General features: G+C 39.3%; 2 protein-coding genes across 5 annotated transcripts in view; one reads left to right on the forward strand and one right to left on the reverse strand.

Moving 5' to 3' along the window:
* Nucleotides 1–7,735: 7,735 nt before the first annotated feature.
* LOC122770689 (aminoacyl tRNA synthase complex-interacting multifunctional protein 1-like) lies at nucleotides 7,736–17,532 on the reverse strand. Of its 2 annotated transcripts, none has more exons than XM_044027693.1 (7): nucleotides 17,439–17,532; nucleotides 14,820–14,950; nucleotides 14,218–14,331; nucleotides 12,402–12,557; nucleotides 10,797–11,005; nucleotides 9,692–9,860; nucleotides 7,736–8,030 (listed from the first exon to the last, which is right to left on the reverse strand). In XM_044027693.1, coding segments are annotated over exons 1-7 (948 nt in total). In that variant the 5' UTR covers nucleotides 17,441–17,532; the 3' UTR covers nucleotides 7,736–7,863. The 2 variants fall into 2 exon arrangements, with proteins under 2 accessions (XP_043883628.1, XP_043883627.1); XM_044027692.1 differs by lacking the exon at nucleotides 17,439–17,532 and adding an exon at nucleotides 17,271–17,432.
* A 284-nt stretch (nucleotides 17,533–17,816) lies between these two features.
* The window catches only part of tbck (TBC1 domain containing kinase), a 33,521-nt gene continuing 32,073 nt past the window's right edge, over nucleotides 17,817–19,264 (forward strand). The window contains exons 1-2 of one of the 3 annotated variants that reach the window (XM_044027688.1): nucleotides 17,817–17,957; nucleotides 18,276–18,475. In XM_044027688.1, the coding sequence (XP_043883623.1) occupies nucleotides 18,283–18,475 (193 nt within the window). In that variant the 5' untranslated portion in view covers nucleotides 17,817–17,957; nucleotides 18,276–18,282. The other 2 variants (XM_044027690.1, XM_044027687.1) reach the window with 2 other exon arrangements.

Raw genomic sequence — 19,264 nt, forward strand, 5'->3', positions numbered from 1 at the left:
TGGGACAAATGTATTTATTTAATGTCAAAATTCACGCTCCCTCATGTCCTGCACATGTTTTTATCGTTATTACCAGGTGACTATTATAGGGGGAAAAAATATCATATCATATTTCCATAATATGACTTTCCAGTTACAAAATGAATACCATACCAATACCATATTGTTACTGTGCCGTAATGTAATACGTGTTGCCTAAAGGTTTTGTGCCAGTGTGTCTTGAAGACGTTATTACTATTTCTATGGCTTAATGAAAGTTTTCCCTCATGCTGGCACTGAAACAGAGAGTCAGAGTATCACCAAGACTCCAGGAAAAATAAACAGATGTCCTGAAAAATCATGAGTCCATCACCCAGTTGTTGAGCTATTTTAGTATGAAAGCGGTGCACTGACTAACAGGCTGTTGACAGTACCACCCCCGCTGCTAGCAGAGCTAAAAACAATCTCAAAGTGAGCGTTTCACCGCAGAGCAGGAGGTAAGTCAGGCACCAGTCATGGCTTACGTGTTTTTCCACTCATGGGGCGCACACACACACACACACACACACACACAGACAGTGTGGTGAGTCAGCAGCATAGTTCAGGTGTGTGTTTTTTGGGGGGGTTCTAGAGTTCAACACTTTCATGTGACTATTTGGAGACAGTGAAGTCATGACACTCAGCGTTTCCATTGTATGTCTGCTGATGTTGTGTTCCTGGAGCGATGGCACGGTGCGTGTCAGTGGCCTCCAGAACAGAATGCAAATAAACAGAATGTAGCTAAAACAGTGATGTTTGGCTCCATTTAACGACCTGTTCCACATCAGCAGCATAATAAAAAACAAATCCTAGTTTGATGAGGGATCACGGTGTAGAGCACACTTCTACATAGTGTTGCAGAATATTGCCATGCCATTAAAACCTGATCTCAGTCTAGTAGTTTAATTGTTTGCATGTGTGGTTAATCAGTGATTCAGCAGCAGGACACCGAAATCCTGCATCAGCACAAACAAGGGGTTTCCCCAAAACTTACCAAATTAATGAGATTTCAAATAGGAACATTATATTCCGTGTGGCATCTACAGTGAAGAATGTGGGCACCAATAGTGCCCGTCTTTGTTGTTTATACCGAAAACAGCTGCTCCACTGAGCGCACCGCATGTTATTCAAGACACAGCTGGATTACACGGTGCCTCTCACTAATATCACAATATCACTTGTCCACATATGGTAATTGGCTGCACATACACCAACATTATCCTTTGATGTGAGTGATCCTTTCCCTGACTGGGCTTAGACAGGTAAACTGATCTTACTCTCTGAATAATGATGCATTCTGAGACAACAAGCACCACAGCGAAACAAGACTTCCTTGTCCAACGCTCACTCTCTAAATCATGCAATTTTCCTTAACAGTTCACCCCGTCTAAAATTACCCTTACCCTTTACTTCTGACTGTCATCCAGCATCACATCCAAGATCCCATATAAATCACTTATAATATTCAACAGGCAAGGAGCCATACACCAAAACATGTAGCAGACCCTCAACTTAACGCCTCAATTCAACCAATTGTTATCTTGGGTTTCACTTGAATATGCAAGGGACAGTAGTGTCCTTGTTTGATATTAATTATGGTCTCTTCACCTCAAAAGTTTCCACCTGGGAACTTCCCTCCACCTCCTCAACCGAGGGGCTCTAAAGACACACTCAGACTGACTCATTAAGTGTCAAGGAACATCAAGACACACCAGTGCTGTCTGAGAAGATGAAGCTCTGCTGGACGTCTTACTGGAGACCATCACTTGTCTTATCTCCTCGTGTCACTTGTCGGCTGAAAGATGCATGAGCTCATCAAGTTGCTGCAGACCCTGAATGTGCAGAGTTTCAATGTTGCTTCCCCCAGACAATGATTCATGGTCATTTGTGTGTGAACGGTTTTATTTTTAACGTGAGTCCATAGACTGTGCTGAAAAATGTAGCTCTCACAAAATGTTTTTGTGTGTGTGTGTGTGTGTGTGTGTGTTTCGCTGCCATCTCCCGAGACAAATGAGGTTACAAGAGCGAAGCTTGCAACTCCAAACATATGTTCCAGCAGCCGTTTCCTTTCTGTTTTTTTGTGTTTTGGCAACAAGTTCAGTAATTAGGCCGGCTAACCACATCCTTATTTAATCTGTTCTGATAAGGAATGAATGAATGAATGAATGAATGGCTGGATGAACCAGCCCAGTATGGATCAGTATCACCAATGGATCAGATAAGAACAAACACAAAGCGTTTTGCTGGAAAATTATACAGTCATATAATACTTCATCTTTGTCATCCTTTTACACTTTGCTTCAACAATGAATAAATCCATATGAGTAGGATTTTTTCTTTTCTTCCTGCCACTTCAAATTGGCTTAAATGTCAGCGGAGGAAAGAAAGGCATACTAAAAACAAGGTAGAGGTCAGCTCAATCAAACTCTTCTATGAAATAAATGCCTTGTCTTTGTGTAGCAAAGACGGCAATTCAGTGGTGGGGCTCTGCCCTCCTGTGGTCAGCACGGCAACACTCAAGGTGTTGTCAGAGGTACAATAATCCACTTCTATGCTTCTGTGTTCTGCAACAAATAGACAAAGGAGTTGTATCTCGTAATATGGCTCACATTGTCTTTGTGTTTGGAGTCATGCGGACGGTTTTGTGACGTGTCACCGTAGGAAAACAAAAGGTATTAATAGTGAAATGTATGACGAGCAGATTCCATTTATATCTGTGTCCTTCACACGCCGGCTCTGTACTCTCACACAGGGAAGTGGATCTTTTTGAACATCATTAGTGACAGTTGTGCTTTTCCCACTGTGAAAACTCAACAGCTGAGCTGTGTTGCAGTATCGTGACCAAAAAAAAAACCCCCGCACACATTATAGTTCTTTATCTGTGAGAATACTCAAATGACTGATGATGACAAGATAAGTCATCATGGAAACAGATCCATAAACAAATACTGCCGAGACCCCAATATATGTTTACTGTGTTTAAAATTTGAATTCAATTAGCAAGTCAAACGTCTAACTACGAATATTCTCTTTTTATAGCATATATTCAAATGTTCTTGCGCACAAGCATCGATCGTGTTCTCACTCTCTGACAGAAACTCGCCTGGAATCCAACAGCGGCCAACATCTGGGAATGAAACTTGTTCTGAGCTGTTTGACCTATTGCACCATTACTTCAAAGGTCCGGTGTGTGACTTATAGGAGGGTTTATTGGCAGAAATTGAATATACTATCCTTACGTTTGTATAGGCATACAAGTACTTTCAAGTAAAATATCCTTTGGTTGTTGTAGCCTTAGAATAAGCCATCTATGTGTACTTTAGGCAAAAGTGCTTTTTTTTTTTTTAACAAAGGCCTCCATCTTATGCCACATTTTGTGTTTTTAGACAGAAGCTTATTATAGTGAAGAAAAACAACATAAACCAACAAAAAACATGCATAAACAAACAAAGTAGAAGGAGGAAACAGCAGAGAGAGTAGAAGAGAACCTTTAAAAAGAGAGCATTTAAATCCTTTCTGGTGCACGAAGACCACTATAGTTTTCGGACACACTTTCGGATCGAAGGAGTCCTGTGTTTGTCCAAAAAGGTTTGTTCTAGCTCTAGTGATTTGGCGCCATACAAATAAAATTGAAAAGAATGTAGTTTAGAGAGTCCTCTGTTTGTTTCACTCACTGGTCTAATCTAATGATTCTTACGATTCTTACACTCTGCTCCTATTCGTCTGTCTGTGGTGCACAAGAGATTATACATACATACATATACATATACATATAATTTTTTTACTTCTGAAATTATGCTTCTAATAGTTAAAGCCTAAAACCCATGGCTCACTGTACAACTGCAAAAAAAGAATGAACATAATTTATCAATAAATAAATGTAATGTACTGTGACACCGCACTCTTATTAGGCCTACAATTTAAATTAACAAAGATGACATTTATAACCCCAAATTCCCTTTCATGCTGGGCGCTTATGTCATAATGAGGAAATTTGTTAAATGTGACTAATCAGGTTTTAGATCATGTTACGGATAAACAAACAACTGACAAATAAAATTATCAACAGCTTTGTGGATGGGCAGAAACATGTTTGGGTGGAAAATAATGCAGCGTTGAGGCAAAGACAAAGCCCTGCGAATGACTTTTGGCCGTAGTTGAAAGAGCAGCTCTCGCATGCTCCTCTGTGTGCAGTTTCATGCATCATCTGTGTTCACAATGGACATGATTATACATTCTTCTTCTTCAGCTGGAGGAAATCTATTATCCCTATCAAAGGCCCCGCATGACACTTGAAAACACTGGTTTCTTATCAACCAAAATGTTTTTCTCATGCAAAATTAATTCATCAAGACCGTGACACATACGGAACACCAGTACACACACTTTTGCCTAAGTGTAGAGCTTCCGTCACATGACCTTAACTCAACAGGAACCATGAAAAACACAGGAATTAGAGAATATATATACATTTCAGTGGAATATCATAGAATATCATAGAAAAAACTTTTCTCTAAGGGAAAAAGCTGTGGCCTTAAAGCAGAAAACTCACCACACCAGTCATTTTAGAGTTATCTGATGACTGTAAAAGAACATAATCATTGTTTTGTATGAACATGTTGTCATCCAAACAAGTTAGAAAGAAAAGGTAATTCACCTTAAGGAACACCTTAAGCAACACAGTTGAGTTATTAGTAGTACTGTGTGTTTTTGCTGTCTTACAAAGCAAATACTTGCCGACACTTGAGCAACGCAGACCTTCAGAAGATTCAAGATTGATGCCACAAACGAATGGAACAACCCAACACAGATTGTAGAGCCTTCTCCAGAGAAACAAACAAAACAGGATCTTAAGAAACCAAGCCTGTCAGCACTGACTCATATTTGAGTGTAAGTGATGTTGTTTTATGTATTTTTGTATTTTATATTTGAATTTCCGCACCATGTAAGAATGCATGCAATCCTATTAGACTTTTTTCTACTATTTTATTATTATTTCTCACTTGTCTGCCACAGGGTCTGCAGATGGAAATGAGCTTAAAAGCTACAAACCTGGTACAGAGCCTCTTTACTCTGACTAAGTAAAGTCTAATGTTTTCTATACATCGTCCCTGACAAAATGAACACATAAATAAAATAAAAAAGTGTAAAATAAGATGTTTATTTGCCATTTGTGCATGAACAGACAGTCCAGACACACATGAATACTACTTTCTATTGCACTTGGGAAAATTTGAGGTAGTGAGAGAAAAAACAAAGCTATTGCACAACGTTTAAGGTGCCATTAGTTTATTTTGTTACTGCCATCGGTCTCATTGTGTTACGGAAGCATGTTTTATGTGTTACAATACTGTAACTGTGTCTCCAACTGCACAGTGTTTGTGTCTGAGCAGAGAGTGAGCTGGGCGGAGCGGCTCATTGTCTCTGCTCTGAATTGCTGTGGATTTCTTTTGCCCCCAGTGGACAGAAAAGAATCCGTTAATGCAGCTTATACATATACTTATATGACTTACTAACAATTCCTGGCATTCAAGCTTTTAGAAATTGTACGTAATTGTAGTTCCTTTTGTTTAGTTGAACTCTAAACATGATAGAATCGTATACTACAAGGGTGCAAATACAAACGTGTAGAAAGGATCTAGCGTGGCCACAATAAACAGATCTGTAAAACACTTCAAAATGCAGTATTTAAATTAAAACAGTGTCCTTGCTGGTGCTGCGTTTACTGACGACGTGAGGCCATTGTTGACCCCACAATTCGAGGCAGCTTGCACGGGGTGGGGGGGGCATTGCACACAACAAACAGCAAACACAATGAAACGCATCAGCAGCTAATATATCATGTTCTGAAGATGAGGTTGGGGAACATTTTGGTAAAAACAAACAAAAAAAAACCCAACACAATAGCATATTTGTCAAAGTGACAAGACGCTACACCCTTTCAAAGGTTCTTGAAGTAATCACAAAACATACAATGTCTTGATTTACACCAAATCACAAACTGCAAAAACAAAATGCAAATCAGAAAACATGTCTTTCATCTGACACGTTTGCCTGTCATCGTAAAATACCTGTTGACTTATACACTGTTTGGCCCCAGCAATGACAACATCGTCCTGACGGTGCTCCCTGTCTGATGATGTTTTGACCACTGGATCACTTTTTATGTGCAACTTCAAACCTAGAGTTTGAAACAAAAGAGAAAATGTTTACATCTCCCTATTATTCACTGTCACCAATGAACCAAACACTGTGTTGTCACTGGTGTGAACAGCTGCTTCATATCAAAACAGCTGTTATTTTTCAGATTTAAGGGGCAGCATTGATGTGAATAACTTGAGCTCTTTTACAATATATCTGTCACAATATCCCTTGTGTTTCTTTTACAAACACCGACCAAAGTTGGCCGTGCACACGCTGGTGCACGTAGTAAGTCACCCGCCAAGTTTGAAGCCTGTCAAACCAGACGGTGGCTCCCCAGTTCATCAATTCATCCAGTTTTACACGAAGGGCTGTGATTGGTCTACCACTTTCAGGATGGACGATACACACTCAGACTCATCCACTGCTGCTTTATCCTCCACATGAGGGACAATGTTGTGAATAAGACATGGGAGGGTGGGAATTGAATGGACTCTTGTTGTTAACGTGTTCATTTCAACATTACCTCATTTGAAGGCACCAGTATTCACAATAATGGCTGAAGTGCATAGCAGGCACCCACATGAAACATGTGTGTCATGGTGGGTGGCTCAGTGGTTAAGACCGGTACCCTGTGTGCTAAAGACATCATGGTTGCAATGGTCGCAACCATGGGGGTTAAAGTCTGGACTCTGTGGTGGTCAATCCATGTGTGAAAATGGTCTCACGCTCCCTGAACCTCTCTTTCACAATTTCATTACCTTCATCTTTAGGTGTCTTGAAAGTGTAATGACTTAAAATATTCAATTTCTGCTCTGCTGCACAGAGTGCGTTGCACTGTTGTTCATCTACTTACTGATACTGTTCTGTCGTTCCTTTTAAATTACAAAAGTGAAAAGCCAAATTGGCCCAACAAACATGATGTGTCAGCTCGTGAGTCATGTGTTGCCCAATTCAGTGATGTTCTTTGTATTTATCAAACTCTTTATCAAAAAGATTTGTGAAAAACATGTATGATGATACAAGTGTTTCAAGCTGATGTGGAGTCATTTGTTGATGTAACATTAGAGGCTCTGGTGCACAGCTCTCTCTCATCCATTCATTCTGTATAGTCTGATGGTTCCCGAGGTGCACTTTTTCTTCCAAGGGGACAATAAAACAAAGCACATGTCTCTGGCATCACAAAGCCAAGATTGAGATAATGACAGTGGGCTTGTAGAGTGGAGTGCATGGGCTGAGAACCATCTACTGTAAATAGCTTCTGCAAAGAGCTTGAGAGCCCCATCTGTTTTTGTTGGCCTTTGTAGTAAAGTGTGTATAGTCTTCATCTCCAGCTCATTAAAATGCCACAGACTAGATGAAGTACAAACCAATAATGCTCACTTCAGTCCAGTATAGCACATCTTTCAAGAGTTATTGCTTCAGACCCAAAGCAAGATAATGTTCCTCAGGAAGAAACATAAAGTTTGAGAATCAAAGAGTAAACACATTTGTATTGATTAATGACATTTTATAGACCCTGCATACTTCAGAGGTCATAAAAAGTTAAGGAACAGATTTTTAGGACACTTGAAAATATTCTCAGATCCCTTTATTGAACATCTTCAAAGCATTCATTTGAATTCACCACCATCCTGTTTCTCAAAACCATGATCGCCATCACTGCCAAGTCAATACTCAGCTACTTCAAGCAGTTCTGTCATTTCATTTGATTCCACTGTTGCTCATGGTTTGAGCTTTGCACACACCCTTGCCGGCGACTTCAAAGGCAGCTCCTTTGTATGTTGCAACACACTGACCATCTGTGTGCAGGTCTGGCTGAACCTGCTCCCACACCTTCTTCTTAGGGTTCAGCTCTTTGTCCGGTTCACCTGCAGATGAGATGTCAAAAATATTGACAGATTAGAAGAGAATTTATAGATCCAGTCTGGATGTTTTATGAACTTTAATGCAATGTCATTGCCTTGTATAAGCTATTCTGACTATGTTTTACTATATGAATGCTTCGACACATTGATGGACAACTTTAAAATCTTTCTTTTCACAGTCACTCTGATAGAGATTGGAGTAAGATTGGATATAGTCAATAAAAATTGTGAGCAACTCGCCAACCAATACATTTAAAGCCTATTTGTAATTTTAAATCTCCAACATGAAACATGTTTGCTCTCTGAAACTGTTGTTTGTTCTAAGCTGTACAAAACGTCCAAGCTACTAAACTTTTTAGAATCATCACATGAGGGGAAAAACAATTAAGGGGGGGATTTTGTTTTTACAGTGGCTTCATATTTGATGTTGCTTGGCATTTGCAACATCTTAAAGCTGATACTGGCTGGCTGGCTTCTGTCAAGTGTCAATTTATTCCTCTTGGCTAAACCTTCTCAGAATGTGAACACACAAACACATTTTCAGTTTCCAGAGGCTGCCAATTCTGCCAGTTAACAACTCAAGAGTAGCACCAATCACTTTTGAGCAGAAGCCTGAAACAGGTTTTGATGAGCAACTTCTGAAGTTTGAGCAGATGTTAGTCAGGGAAATGGGGGGGCACACCTGCAGTGGATTGATGGGAATATTTGTGCTACAGAGGTCTGGTCATGACATGAACTTCATAAAACAACCAACCTTTTACGTTATTATCAATTACAGCCACATATACACACAAGCCACATTTTATCAATGGTTAAATCTTTGGAAAGTCCTTTACGCTAACCCTGTAATGACTGGTTCACTTTCTTTTAAAATACACATTTGATTATTTAAACTAAACAATGCAATTGGAATATTTATCCTTACAATTGGCTACAAAAAAATAGGTTAAATCCAAAGCAGTGAATGATCGTAGATTGACTGTTTAAAATCAGCGGTCACTGGTCATTTAGCGAACAACAAACACAACCGAGAGTTTGAGAATGCATCATGATTGTTGTGGAGTGTTGCTTCTGGCAGCAAGGAGGCTCAACGACACCCTTCATTTCCTAAAGACAGAGGCAGTTTGTGGGTACTATTCTGAGAAATTCTTTCAGTGGTCAACAACAATCACCATCAACTGTGGTGATGAAGCATCGCTACAATCCGACATCATGATATTCAGGCTGCCTGGATTTATTTCGATTTTATGGCTGTAGAATTTTTGCTTCTGCCCCTTTTTCCAAGAGTACTTTCACTTTCTATATCTGGCCATTATTCAACCGTACTGAGAAGCTGACGTCACAAACGTGCGACGAGCTGGTGAATCTTGTCTGTTTTGGGCGGTCGTTCCGCGGAAGTCCTGGGGTTCTACCGTAATGACAAGTATATGAGCGCAAAGCTCTATTTCTCTGCTTTTTTGGTATCCATCCATCTCAACTGACCTATGGCTAAAGGCGGGGTCACACACTGAACAGGTCTCCAGTGCATAGTTTTTGAATTTCCTAGATATCGCAAACGGTCTAGGAGTTGCGGTAATTAGTAACGTAGTACGCATGCCAAATCCTGTCGGCGACGACTGAAGGCATAACCTCTTTGTGAGGGAACAATAATCAGACTGTAGTACCTGGGAAGCCCTGGAAAGTAACCCTTTCTCCTGGTACTGCTCCACCTGGAGGATCGAGGATTTCAACCTTGTCTGGTGAGCTGGCACACATCACCATCGCCTGGGACACCACCCCTCTCATCTTGGCTGGCTTCAGGTTACAAAGAAGGACTGCCATGCGGTTCTGCATCTGCATGGGCGACAGAAGATAAAAACTACAGTTTTACAGCCCACATGCTTTACACAACAGTGAAAAAAATAAACATTATACCCAATTTGCTCAGTACCGTACTGTAGACGTCTGTCCTAACAGTTATTCAACGTCTCGTCTGCCGCTGACTCGCGTTAGTGAATGGTGTCTATTGTTTATCCACACTCAGAAGTGCAGCCATGAATGTGTCAAGTATGTCCTCAGATTTTCATTTCTTGCTTGGCTAACATAAAAAAGATAACTAATATAATTAAGACGGTTAACGACAAAGTCAAACAGGAATCTGAATATAGATTTATCGTTTCTGTGAGTAATGGACTGACATGAAAACAAAAGGCAGCAATAGCTCAATCTTTCCAACTGTAATCAGAGAACACTTTATAAGACCGTGCTACTAAATTGCACTGCTGCGACACAGTCAGCCAAAAACGTGTTTTTACTTAGACTTGTCATTCATTTTGTATTTTACGAAAATACCGCCTATACATTAAAAACTGTGGCCACTTCCAAATATTTCATTTTCAAACAAATGTCTCATTCTTTACAATTAGGGGAACTAAATCAGTTTAATGTTGTTTAATGTTAATCAATAATATGCTTAAACAACCATGTTTTAGACAACACACAATCAGGTGATTAATTCTGGATGTCCATGCGCAGACTTACTTTCTGAATAACAGTTTCAGTGTTGGAACCACTTCAGACAGAATTCATGAACAGAGACACACGCAGATCTCTCCTCATGATTAGGAACCGTGAAAATCCGTCATAGACAAACAATTTCGCTGTTAACGTCAGCGCTTATTGATATTAAAGTACTTCAAAAATTAGCCTCGGGCCTCTAGTACCGGGTTTCCTATTAAATACCAAGTATTTAAAAGTATAAAACTTTAGAAGAAGTTACGCAGCAGGTACCTGGTCCAGAGGTATGTGCTTGACCAGCCCGCTGACCACTGTTCTAGGTAAAGCCTCTCCCACATCAACCTGCTCCACATAGAGACTGTCGGCATCTGGATGCTTGTCTGCGGTGATAATGCGTCCAATACGCAGGTCTAAGCGAGACACGTCCACCTTGGCGTCCTCTTGAGTGGGGGCTGCTGCCTTTTTCTCTGCTTTCTCTCCTCCTGGCATCAAAGAGGGGAAAAAACTGTTACACAACCAAACCCAAGACTTCAAAGTTCATTTTTCATGTTATTAAATTGAAAATCTAATAAGGGTTCGTCGGGACAATTTGGTTGCACGTCCAATGCAGACGTACCGTCAGACAGTAGCTGTCCATCATGTGTTAAAGACAAGTTTGCTGAGGAGAGGCATCTGTGAGAGTTTTCATGGTTTTACACTAAATGTGCATGACATTATAAGAAATGCTTTCTGCAAAGGACCGAGAAGGTTTCAGACAGCTGGTATCTTTCCAAGCAAAACCATAAAAGAAAAAAAAAAAAAGAAGAAAAAAAACACATAGTTGAAACAATTCTGGGCATCTGTCTGGAATTGGATTTAATTTCCTCCCATAATTGAAAGCAAAACTTACCAATAACAGGCCTCGGGGTGGCATGTATTTCAAGTGATCCATAAGTAAATCAAAATGAGGAAAAAGACAATTATTTTCTTCTACATTTTTTTTCCAAGGAATATATATAATGCCATGACATATAACATATGTCAGGGTATTACATATTCCATGACACTGACGGCCACTCATGGCTGAAAGTAATGGCACATTGACATAACAGGATAACAGATGCTTGCTCCCAAAGAGACCAAAATACCTTTCAATGACTCGCCTGGTTTTCTTACGCACACTCATTCCTGCGGATTGCACTCATCAAATGATCACACAGTCTTTAATCATCCCTCTGAGGACACACCAACTCAAAAAACAAATTCCAATTCCTGCTTTTGATATACAACAACCCTCCCTTAGGTAATATTTGCACCACTGTGATGACAGTACCAATACCAGGACTCCACTAGGGTTACACATGGATTTGTAGACAACAAGCGACGACTGGGGGAGGTGAAAACAAAGCTCCATAAAGTAGAAATTTAGCCTGTTATCAAGAGAAAAATATATATCTCTTAATAATAACATTCTAACATCTGGATAACGTATTTGACAAAGATTTTGAAGTTATTGCTTCCTCTTTCTGACTAACGGCCCCATTGATACATGCAGGATTAATTACTCTAATTATTCCCTGTCTATGGTTGATGGCTCTTACAATTAGTTCAGATAACTTATTTCTGAAACTGAACCAGGAATCTCAGTGATTTACTTCTACTTAATTGGAATTCTGTGGCAGGGATTTTCTTGTTTTGTATAATTAAATCATAATAAAAAAAAAAATGAAAAACGCATTACACTTTTGCATGGGAACACTTTGGTTTGCTAGTGGCATTGGACAAGAATGCTTCCTTCGAAATCACTCAATAAACAAAGCTTCACCAGATGTCCTCCAACTGAGGATCAACTGAAAAAGGCGAATAAAATGTGTTCCGTTTTTTCCATTCGGTCCTTACCTTTTTTCTCTGGTTTCTTCTTTTTACCCTCTTCTTTGAGAGTCTGGGTAGCAGCAGCAGGGGAGGCAGTGGGTGCTGGAGCAGAGGATTCGGGAGGGGTGGGCTTCGAACTGCACTCAACAGTGGGCTCCCCTGATGGCATCGCCACCTCCAGCACTACAGAAAAGACACATCCAAGGTGTTAGGATAGGACACATCCAAGGTGTTTACTAACTGACTTTTTGCCTCAAGTATCTCTGATGACAGAAAATCATTATGTGATATGGACACAAGTGCAGAGAAAAGCACATCTCCACTGTTGCAAACCAGTACACAAGGTACACTTTTTCTTAGTTGTGCCTTTTCACACAAAGCCGGCTGCATCAGCATAATACGGTGAAATGATACAGAGGGAACTTTATTTACTCAACCAGCGGGAAGACTGCTCTCCTAATGCAAACAGTTTTGATGGGAAAATGACACAGTGTCCAATCTGATGGAAACAAGGAAATGGAGCCATAAAGCTGGGAACAATGTCCTACAATAACTGCCCAGGGAGAAAAAAAAATAACCCTTCATTTAAGGCGCCTGATGTTTGAGTTTCTACAAAACCTTGTGCCCATGTCTGACAAACATCGGTCTGCAGGCACACCACCGTCGCCATAATGCTTTTAATTCTATGTTGGGACCTGAGATAAGGAGCTTTCCAGTTTACCTTGGAATTATGGGCAATAACCTCTGAAACTCTTGACATTCTACTTTAAGTTTACACTTTACTTTTTAAGTTTATACATTTAGATAACACTGCAATATCACATAATGACACTTGTGACTAAAATATATCCTTTTTTTTTTTAATTACACCATTATGTCAAATGGATTTCATATAAAAGCTTTGTAAATTACATTAAACACATTTTCTAAAACAAAACCAGACCTATCTGGAATCTTTAGATACACTGGAGTTAAATAAACAACGTGAATGCACGACTTCAACCTCCTGAAGATTTTCATTTTTAAAATGGTTTAACGCTGACTTTAGTTAATACTGTTTTTTATTACTTTCTTGACTGCAGAAAAGTTGTTTTGAAATGAGTTGAAAGTTGTTGACTGGCACTATTACGTTCACAGTGAATACTTTTTCCCACTCTTCTCAATAACAAATTGAGCAAAGTCACAAAGTCACTTTGAATTCCAAAGGGTTGATGTGTTAAATCATGTTTTCCATGTTTTGATTTAACTTTTTTGTATGTCACCTTAAAGCCATTAAAAAGAAACCCCCAAAATAAATATCACAATCAGATGCAATATGTGGGGAATAAAAAATAGTACCGGGTGTACTGAAACACATTCCTTCAATGTTCCAACACCAATATATTGAGAGGTTTTTTTCCCCAGTAAGGTTAAACTGCTTATTTGTTCCAGTCCTCCTTTATTCTTGAATGCAGATTCTCTCTGGAAAGCATTAAATGTGTGTTAATGTGTGTGATCTGAACTGTTTGCCCTTGTATGTCAACGTATGTCTCACACACAGACCCACATGTTGTCCCCATCACCCTAATGGGGGTTCTTGAAGCACTATGGATGCTTACAGTAAAAACAAAAGAGATCTGGTTATAATGAGCTGAAGCGAGAACGCTCAAGATGCTATCGTTGATAGCACAAACCAAACAGTGCTCTAATGAGCAACAACTGACATCAAATGTTCCCAAGTCAGGATAACACAACTGTGTCTATAACTCGATATAAAGGGATAAAAACATCAAGGTCTTCTTTAAAGACAAACAAACATTGAATTTGAAATGGACGTCTTTGCTGGGAAACAAACTCGTCTTACCTCCCCTCCTCTTCTCCTTTTCAAGCAGCTGTTTTTTCAGTTCCTCTATGTCATTCTTTAGTTTTGCATTCTCCACCATCAGTTTCTTCTCTTCTCTGACACTGGCCTGGGCAACTGCAAGGAGACAAATTTGCAGGAGATAACACATAAAGAGATGTTCAAAAGCTGAGCTATTTTTTATTATTTAATTCTTTAATTCAACTACATTAAGAATTACACCCAACTCGAATATACCTGAAATTTGTCCGTTACTTTGTTCTGACATATGATAAGATTTGTGCAGGAATCTATTAAATACTCTCTCTACTAGAGTTGATTAACTTCTTGACAGTAAGAGTAAGTCCCTCAATAAACTGACAAGTTCTACATTCTGTTGATTTGAGGACTTAATGTATCCTCAGACTGAACTTAAGGACACTTTTCTATAACTTATACACTTGTGTGGTGTTGGTGGAATTTCACTCCTATGGCCTCTGTCTAGACAAAATGACACCAACAATTTATGTAAACGGACAGAATTTATATAGCGCCTTTACAACGTGCCTTTTATTGGCTGACAGACGTATAGTGTATGGGTGTTAATTTGTGGTGTGCTCTCTTACTGGTTTTCTCCTTCAGCAGCTGGACTTGCTGTTTGAGGTACTCGATGATCTGGTCAGCCTCAGCTGCTCGCTGCTCGAGCTTCAACAAAGGATTGTGACTTGACATGTTGATCAAGGAGCGAACAAAGGACCTAAAAGGAAAATAACTCTTTTTAGATTTCTACAAAAAAGTGTCCATAAATCAAGTAGATATTAGCGATGGAATTATTGGTCAAACAAATATGTGGGAAATGTTGTGTCCCTTTATTTTTTTAATGAAAAGTAAGTGCTCAAAAAGTCAAACCCCTGTCCATGTTTTCAAACTTGTAAGATAGAATAAGACGGCATTTTCAAGCACCATACTGAATGTCTACAAATGAAACGTGTTTGGAGTTACATGGTTTGCATTCCAGCAACATCACACCACAAACTACAGCTTCCAAATTGACCACAGTGCAGAGACAACCTCTGTTTGACAGTCTCAACAAAAACTGAACATTGTAATTTGCATAAAGGTTGTATGGGATGGTTGTTCTACAGGATTGCATTCCATTGGAACTAGGTTTCCTATTTAAGTGCAACATTCATTATGTGGCAGCATTTCAGCTGCTTCGTTGTTAAAGCTGCACTAGGCAGAAATGCTAGAAGGCAATCTCTAAATTGTTCAAAATCCATAATAAGTTCTGGTTCAAATCAGTCAAGCCACATTTTGATTTTGTGCGCATTTCCAAGTGAAAAGTGTTGACGTTGCGTTCAGTTCATCTTTTACATCATACTATCAGCATCACTGTGCATCCAGATTCGGAAAAGTTCATAAGAGATCAGCAACACTTGTGCCACTCAACAAACACAACACACGTAACACTTAAGGGTTGGGTTCCTTTATCCACTGAATTTGGCAAATTACATCTGGAAGAAAGAGGAAAAGAAAGATTTCTGCAGGCCAAGGCATGGAGAAGAAAACTTCTAACACATATTACAGGGAGGTGCTGGAAAACAACAGCTGGCCAAAGATGAAAACAAAATGGTGGGGGATGAGGAAATTAGAAACACAAGAGAACTGGAGTTGATAAAATCAGGGATCAAAGAATTGTTTTTGGAGAAACCGAATTGATTCAAACAGGACCAGTGATGGAGTTATAGCAACAGCCACAAAAAGGCTGATCTCATTTGGATAACCTCTGAAAATTGCTCCCGGGAATGAGGTATGGTTCACTGCATAATGACATTAAGAGAACATTGCAGGTTAGGATTTTAGATGGAAATAGCTAAACGTGTTAACAAGCCAGGATTTCAATTAGCCTAATGTACCCGACTTCGCAATAGCTGAATTGAGATATCTCTTCCATTTCGACGGCTTATATTTAGCAGGCAGACTGCACTCAAGTTGCAGAAGGCAACCTAAACACTACTTTTGTAAACATGATCAATTTTCAAACTAAGCTACTAAAGATAAGGCTGCATAGTTGTACATGTGTTTTGAACACATGATCAAATCTGTATATGCTACATTTACCAGCATTCTCTGCTGTGGTGGTAGTGTGTCACCAGACTGACCAGGAGACAAGTGTCTTCCCCTTTTTCATGCGTCAATTCCCCAGTAACAATATCCTGTAAGAGGCCATACCTGTCTGCCAACCAGACCAATGTGAAAGAAAAGAGTGCAGTATGCCAGCACCACCTGAAGGCATCACAAGGACCTACACATTAAGAATGTAGCATGTCTGTCTTTAGCCTTAAACTAACCTAAACTAACCTAAAACTGAGGCATGAATTTCAGTCAAACATAAAATGATTTTATGCACAACAAAAAGACCATCACAATATTCAGTTTGCATGTCAGCTATTGATGGAAGCAGTTAAAATGACACATAACCAAGAATACAATTAAAAGACCACAGTGACTAAAGCCCAGCTAGCTTTTTTTGATTATTTTTTTCTAAATTATAGGAACATCATAACAATTCAACAATGTGTTAAGTTTATAAAATGTGACTGTTTCCATTCAGAATGGAGGATACTATCATATCATGAAAAAACAAACCCATGATCATCTTAATGATTAAACCATACAAATGATGTATGATGGATATTAGGCACTATTAATATTTAAACAGGTGACTGCACACATTGTTTGATTTGGCTGTATTTGTGGATAGTTTTTATGAAACAATAATTACTCACTTATTAATTTGTAATTTCCTTCTGGAAGCTTGAGGATTAATTTGACTACGTTATTATTATTATTTGCACGAATTTAAATACATAACACTTAAATAACACTTTTGGTTTTAGGATAAAAAAAGAATGTGATTAAAATTGTGGACGATTACTACCAGTTATTTACCGCAGTTTCACTGATTTGCAAATCAAGGTAAACAAAATAACATCCACAAGTCCTATTGAGCATTAATTAAAATGTGTACAGTGGAGAACAAAATTGTTCAGTAGCGTACAGTGATTATTTATTACCTCATGTTACGTCAGTTAAAACAAGCTCTGTTACTCCCATGCAGCTATCGTTGGTTAGCCACCAGCTGTAACGTTGGTTAGACGATACTAACAGCCGACAGTTTAAACACAACAACGGTTATTTGAAGCCGTAAACTGAAAGAAAGAAGGATTTTTCACAAGACTTACATGGACTTTGAACAAAACCCAACACGTTTCAGGGAGAGCGGGGGGGGCGCTGACAGGTGCTAGTTTTGCTGAAGTTGGCGCCGCACAGTCGCAACGAAGCCAATTTAGGACCTCCGCTCCGTAGATCCCTATCCAATCCGGATGTGACTCGAGTCATGCGCTCTCCAGTCTATACATGTTATAGATCGACACAACGCGTGAGGAGGCAACAGTATTTGCCTGTAAGTAATTACTAGAAAAAGATAATACATCGTCAAACAACAGTATAAAAAATAAACGAATGATAATTTAAATCATGCTTTTGATCAATCACAGCGTGAAACTATTTCGGTAGCTTTTTTGGCACAATCCTTGTTCTATGGGTTACGACTCTGTCGCGCAAAATTGACGACACAGGTCACGCTCACTCAGCTGTTCCCATAACATAACAGGAGGAGGGAAGTATTTCATTTAAAATATCTTTAATAATTAATTTCAGGTGTATTTTGTTGACATGGCCGCGCAGCCTTCCTGTTAAACGTGAGTAGATACATTTTCGGAGCCGTTGCAAATATATTATGTGTAGTAACTGGCATGTATATCCCTTATTCGGCTACATACACAGCGGATTTTATTTCCGTGCATCTGATGTATGATGTAAATGCGTTGTCATTACAGTGGTATTCACCCGTATCGCGCTTTAATTATGACTGGCTAACGTAGAATAACTTAAATTAAAACTCGGATGTTACACCACACTGATTATGATGATTCGTGCATTCCTCTCATTAATAGTCATGTTATCATATATCTCGCATACATTGTACTACTAAAGGCTGTTATTCCTATTTTCTCCAGTGACAGGATGAGACCCCTTAAAGATGCTCAGCTGGGGGCCTTCACCTTCTTTGCATCAGCTCTCCCTCATGACGTCTGTGGGAGCAATGGCCTTCCTCTCACCCCCAACTCCATCAAAATCCTGGGACGCTTTCAGATCCTCAAGACCATCACTCATTCCAGACTCTGCCAATATGTTGACATCTCCAGAGGGAAACACGGTATGACACTAACATCAAATCGCAATACCTTGCCCCTCCTTGTCATTGCCAATGCATCTCTTACTATATCTCTTGAATGCAACTTATTATTTGAGTGTCATGGGGGGAGCTGGACATCAAGTGAGAGGCAGGGGTGCCTCTACCTGGATCCTCCAGTTATTCCTCTGCTTTTGTGAATGTGTCTCATCCAGAGAGTCAGGCGCTGTGCTCGTCTTATGCGATGAGCAAACTCCGAATGACGTCTGGACCCCAATGCTTTAGATATCATCCAAAGTTCCTGTCTGATAACAGCTATAGAAACAATCTTTCCAATTATAATAAACATATTTCAAAACAATTGTACAAAGAGTTTATAAAATAAAATAAAACAACAGTACAAACATCTTACAAATAGTAAGAGCAGTAATATTAATTAGTTGTTAGTTATTTTAATAACTTTAATGAGAGTCACTTTATTGCTGTGCCAGGCACAGAAGCCACTGAAATGAAAAGCAAACTGTTTTGACTCATGGAGGAGACTGATACAAGAGTGGTTGGACTATGGCATGTAAACTTTTTGGGGACTACACAAGAAGAGAGGGAACTGTTTAAAATGAAATGAAATAAAATAAAGGATGTGCAGACCTACAACATAAAATACATATTTTAAAAACCAAGTAGGCACAATATCAAAGGAGCAGGTAGATGATTTCCTGTGAGCTACTGTTTTCTTGATGATGGAGAAAGAGACTAGAGAGAGAGAGAGAGAGAGAAAAACTCAAAATTAAAGTACAGCAGAATGCTCATGAG

The sequence above is a fragment of the Solea senegalensis genome, linkage group LG6 (assembly GCF_019176455.1).
Source record: "Solea senegalensis isolate Sse05_10M linkage group LG6, IFAPA_SoseM_1, whole genome shotgun sequence".
Lineage (NCBI taxonomy): Eukaryota > Metazoa > Chordata > Actinopteri > Pleuronectiformes > Soleidae > Solea > Solea senegalensis.

Excerpts from the sequence above, each read along its gene's own strand:
- LOC122770689 (XM_044027692.1), bottom strand. Across the intron at positions 12,558-14,217 it reads AAAGGAGAAGAGGAGGGGAG|TGCTGGAGGTGGCGATGCCA; the intron begins GTAAGACGAGTT and ends TCTTTTCTGTAG. Across the intron at positions 9,861-10,796 it reads AGCACATACCTCTGGACCAG|ATGCAGAACCGCATGGCAGT; the intron begins GTACCTGCTGCG and ends TCGCCCATGCAG.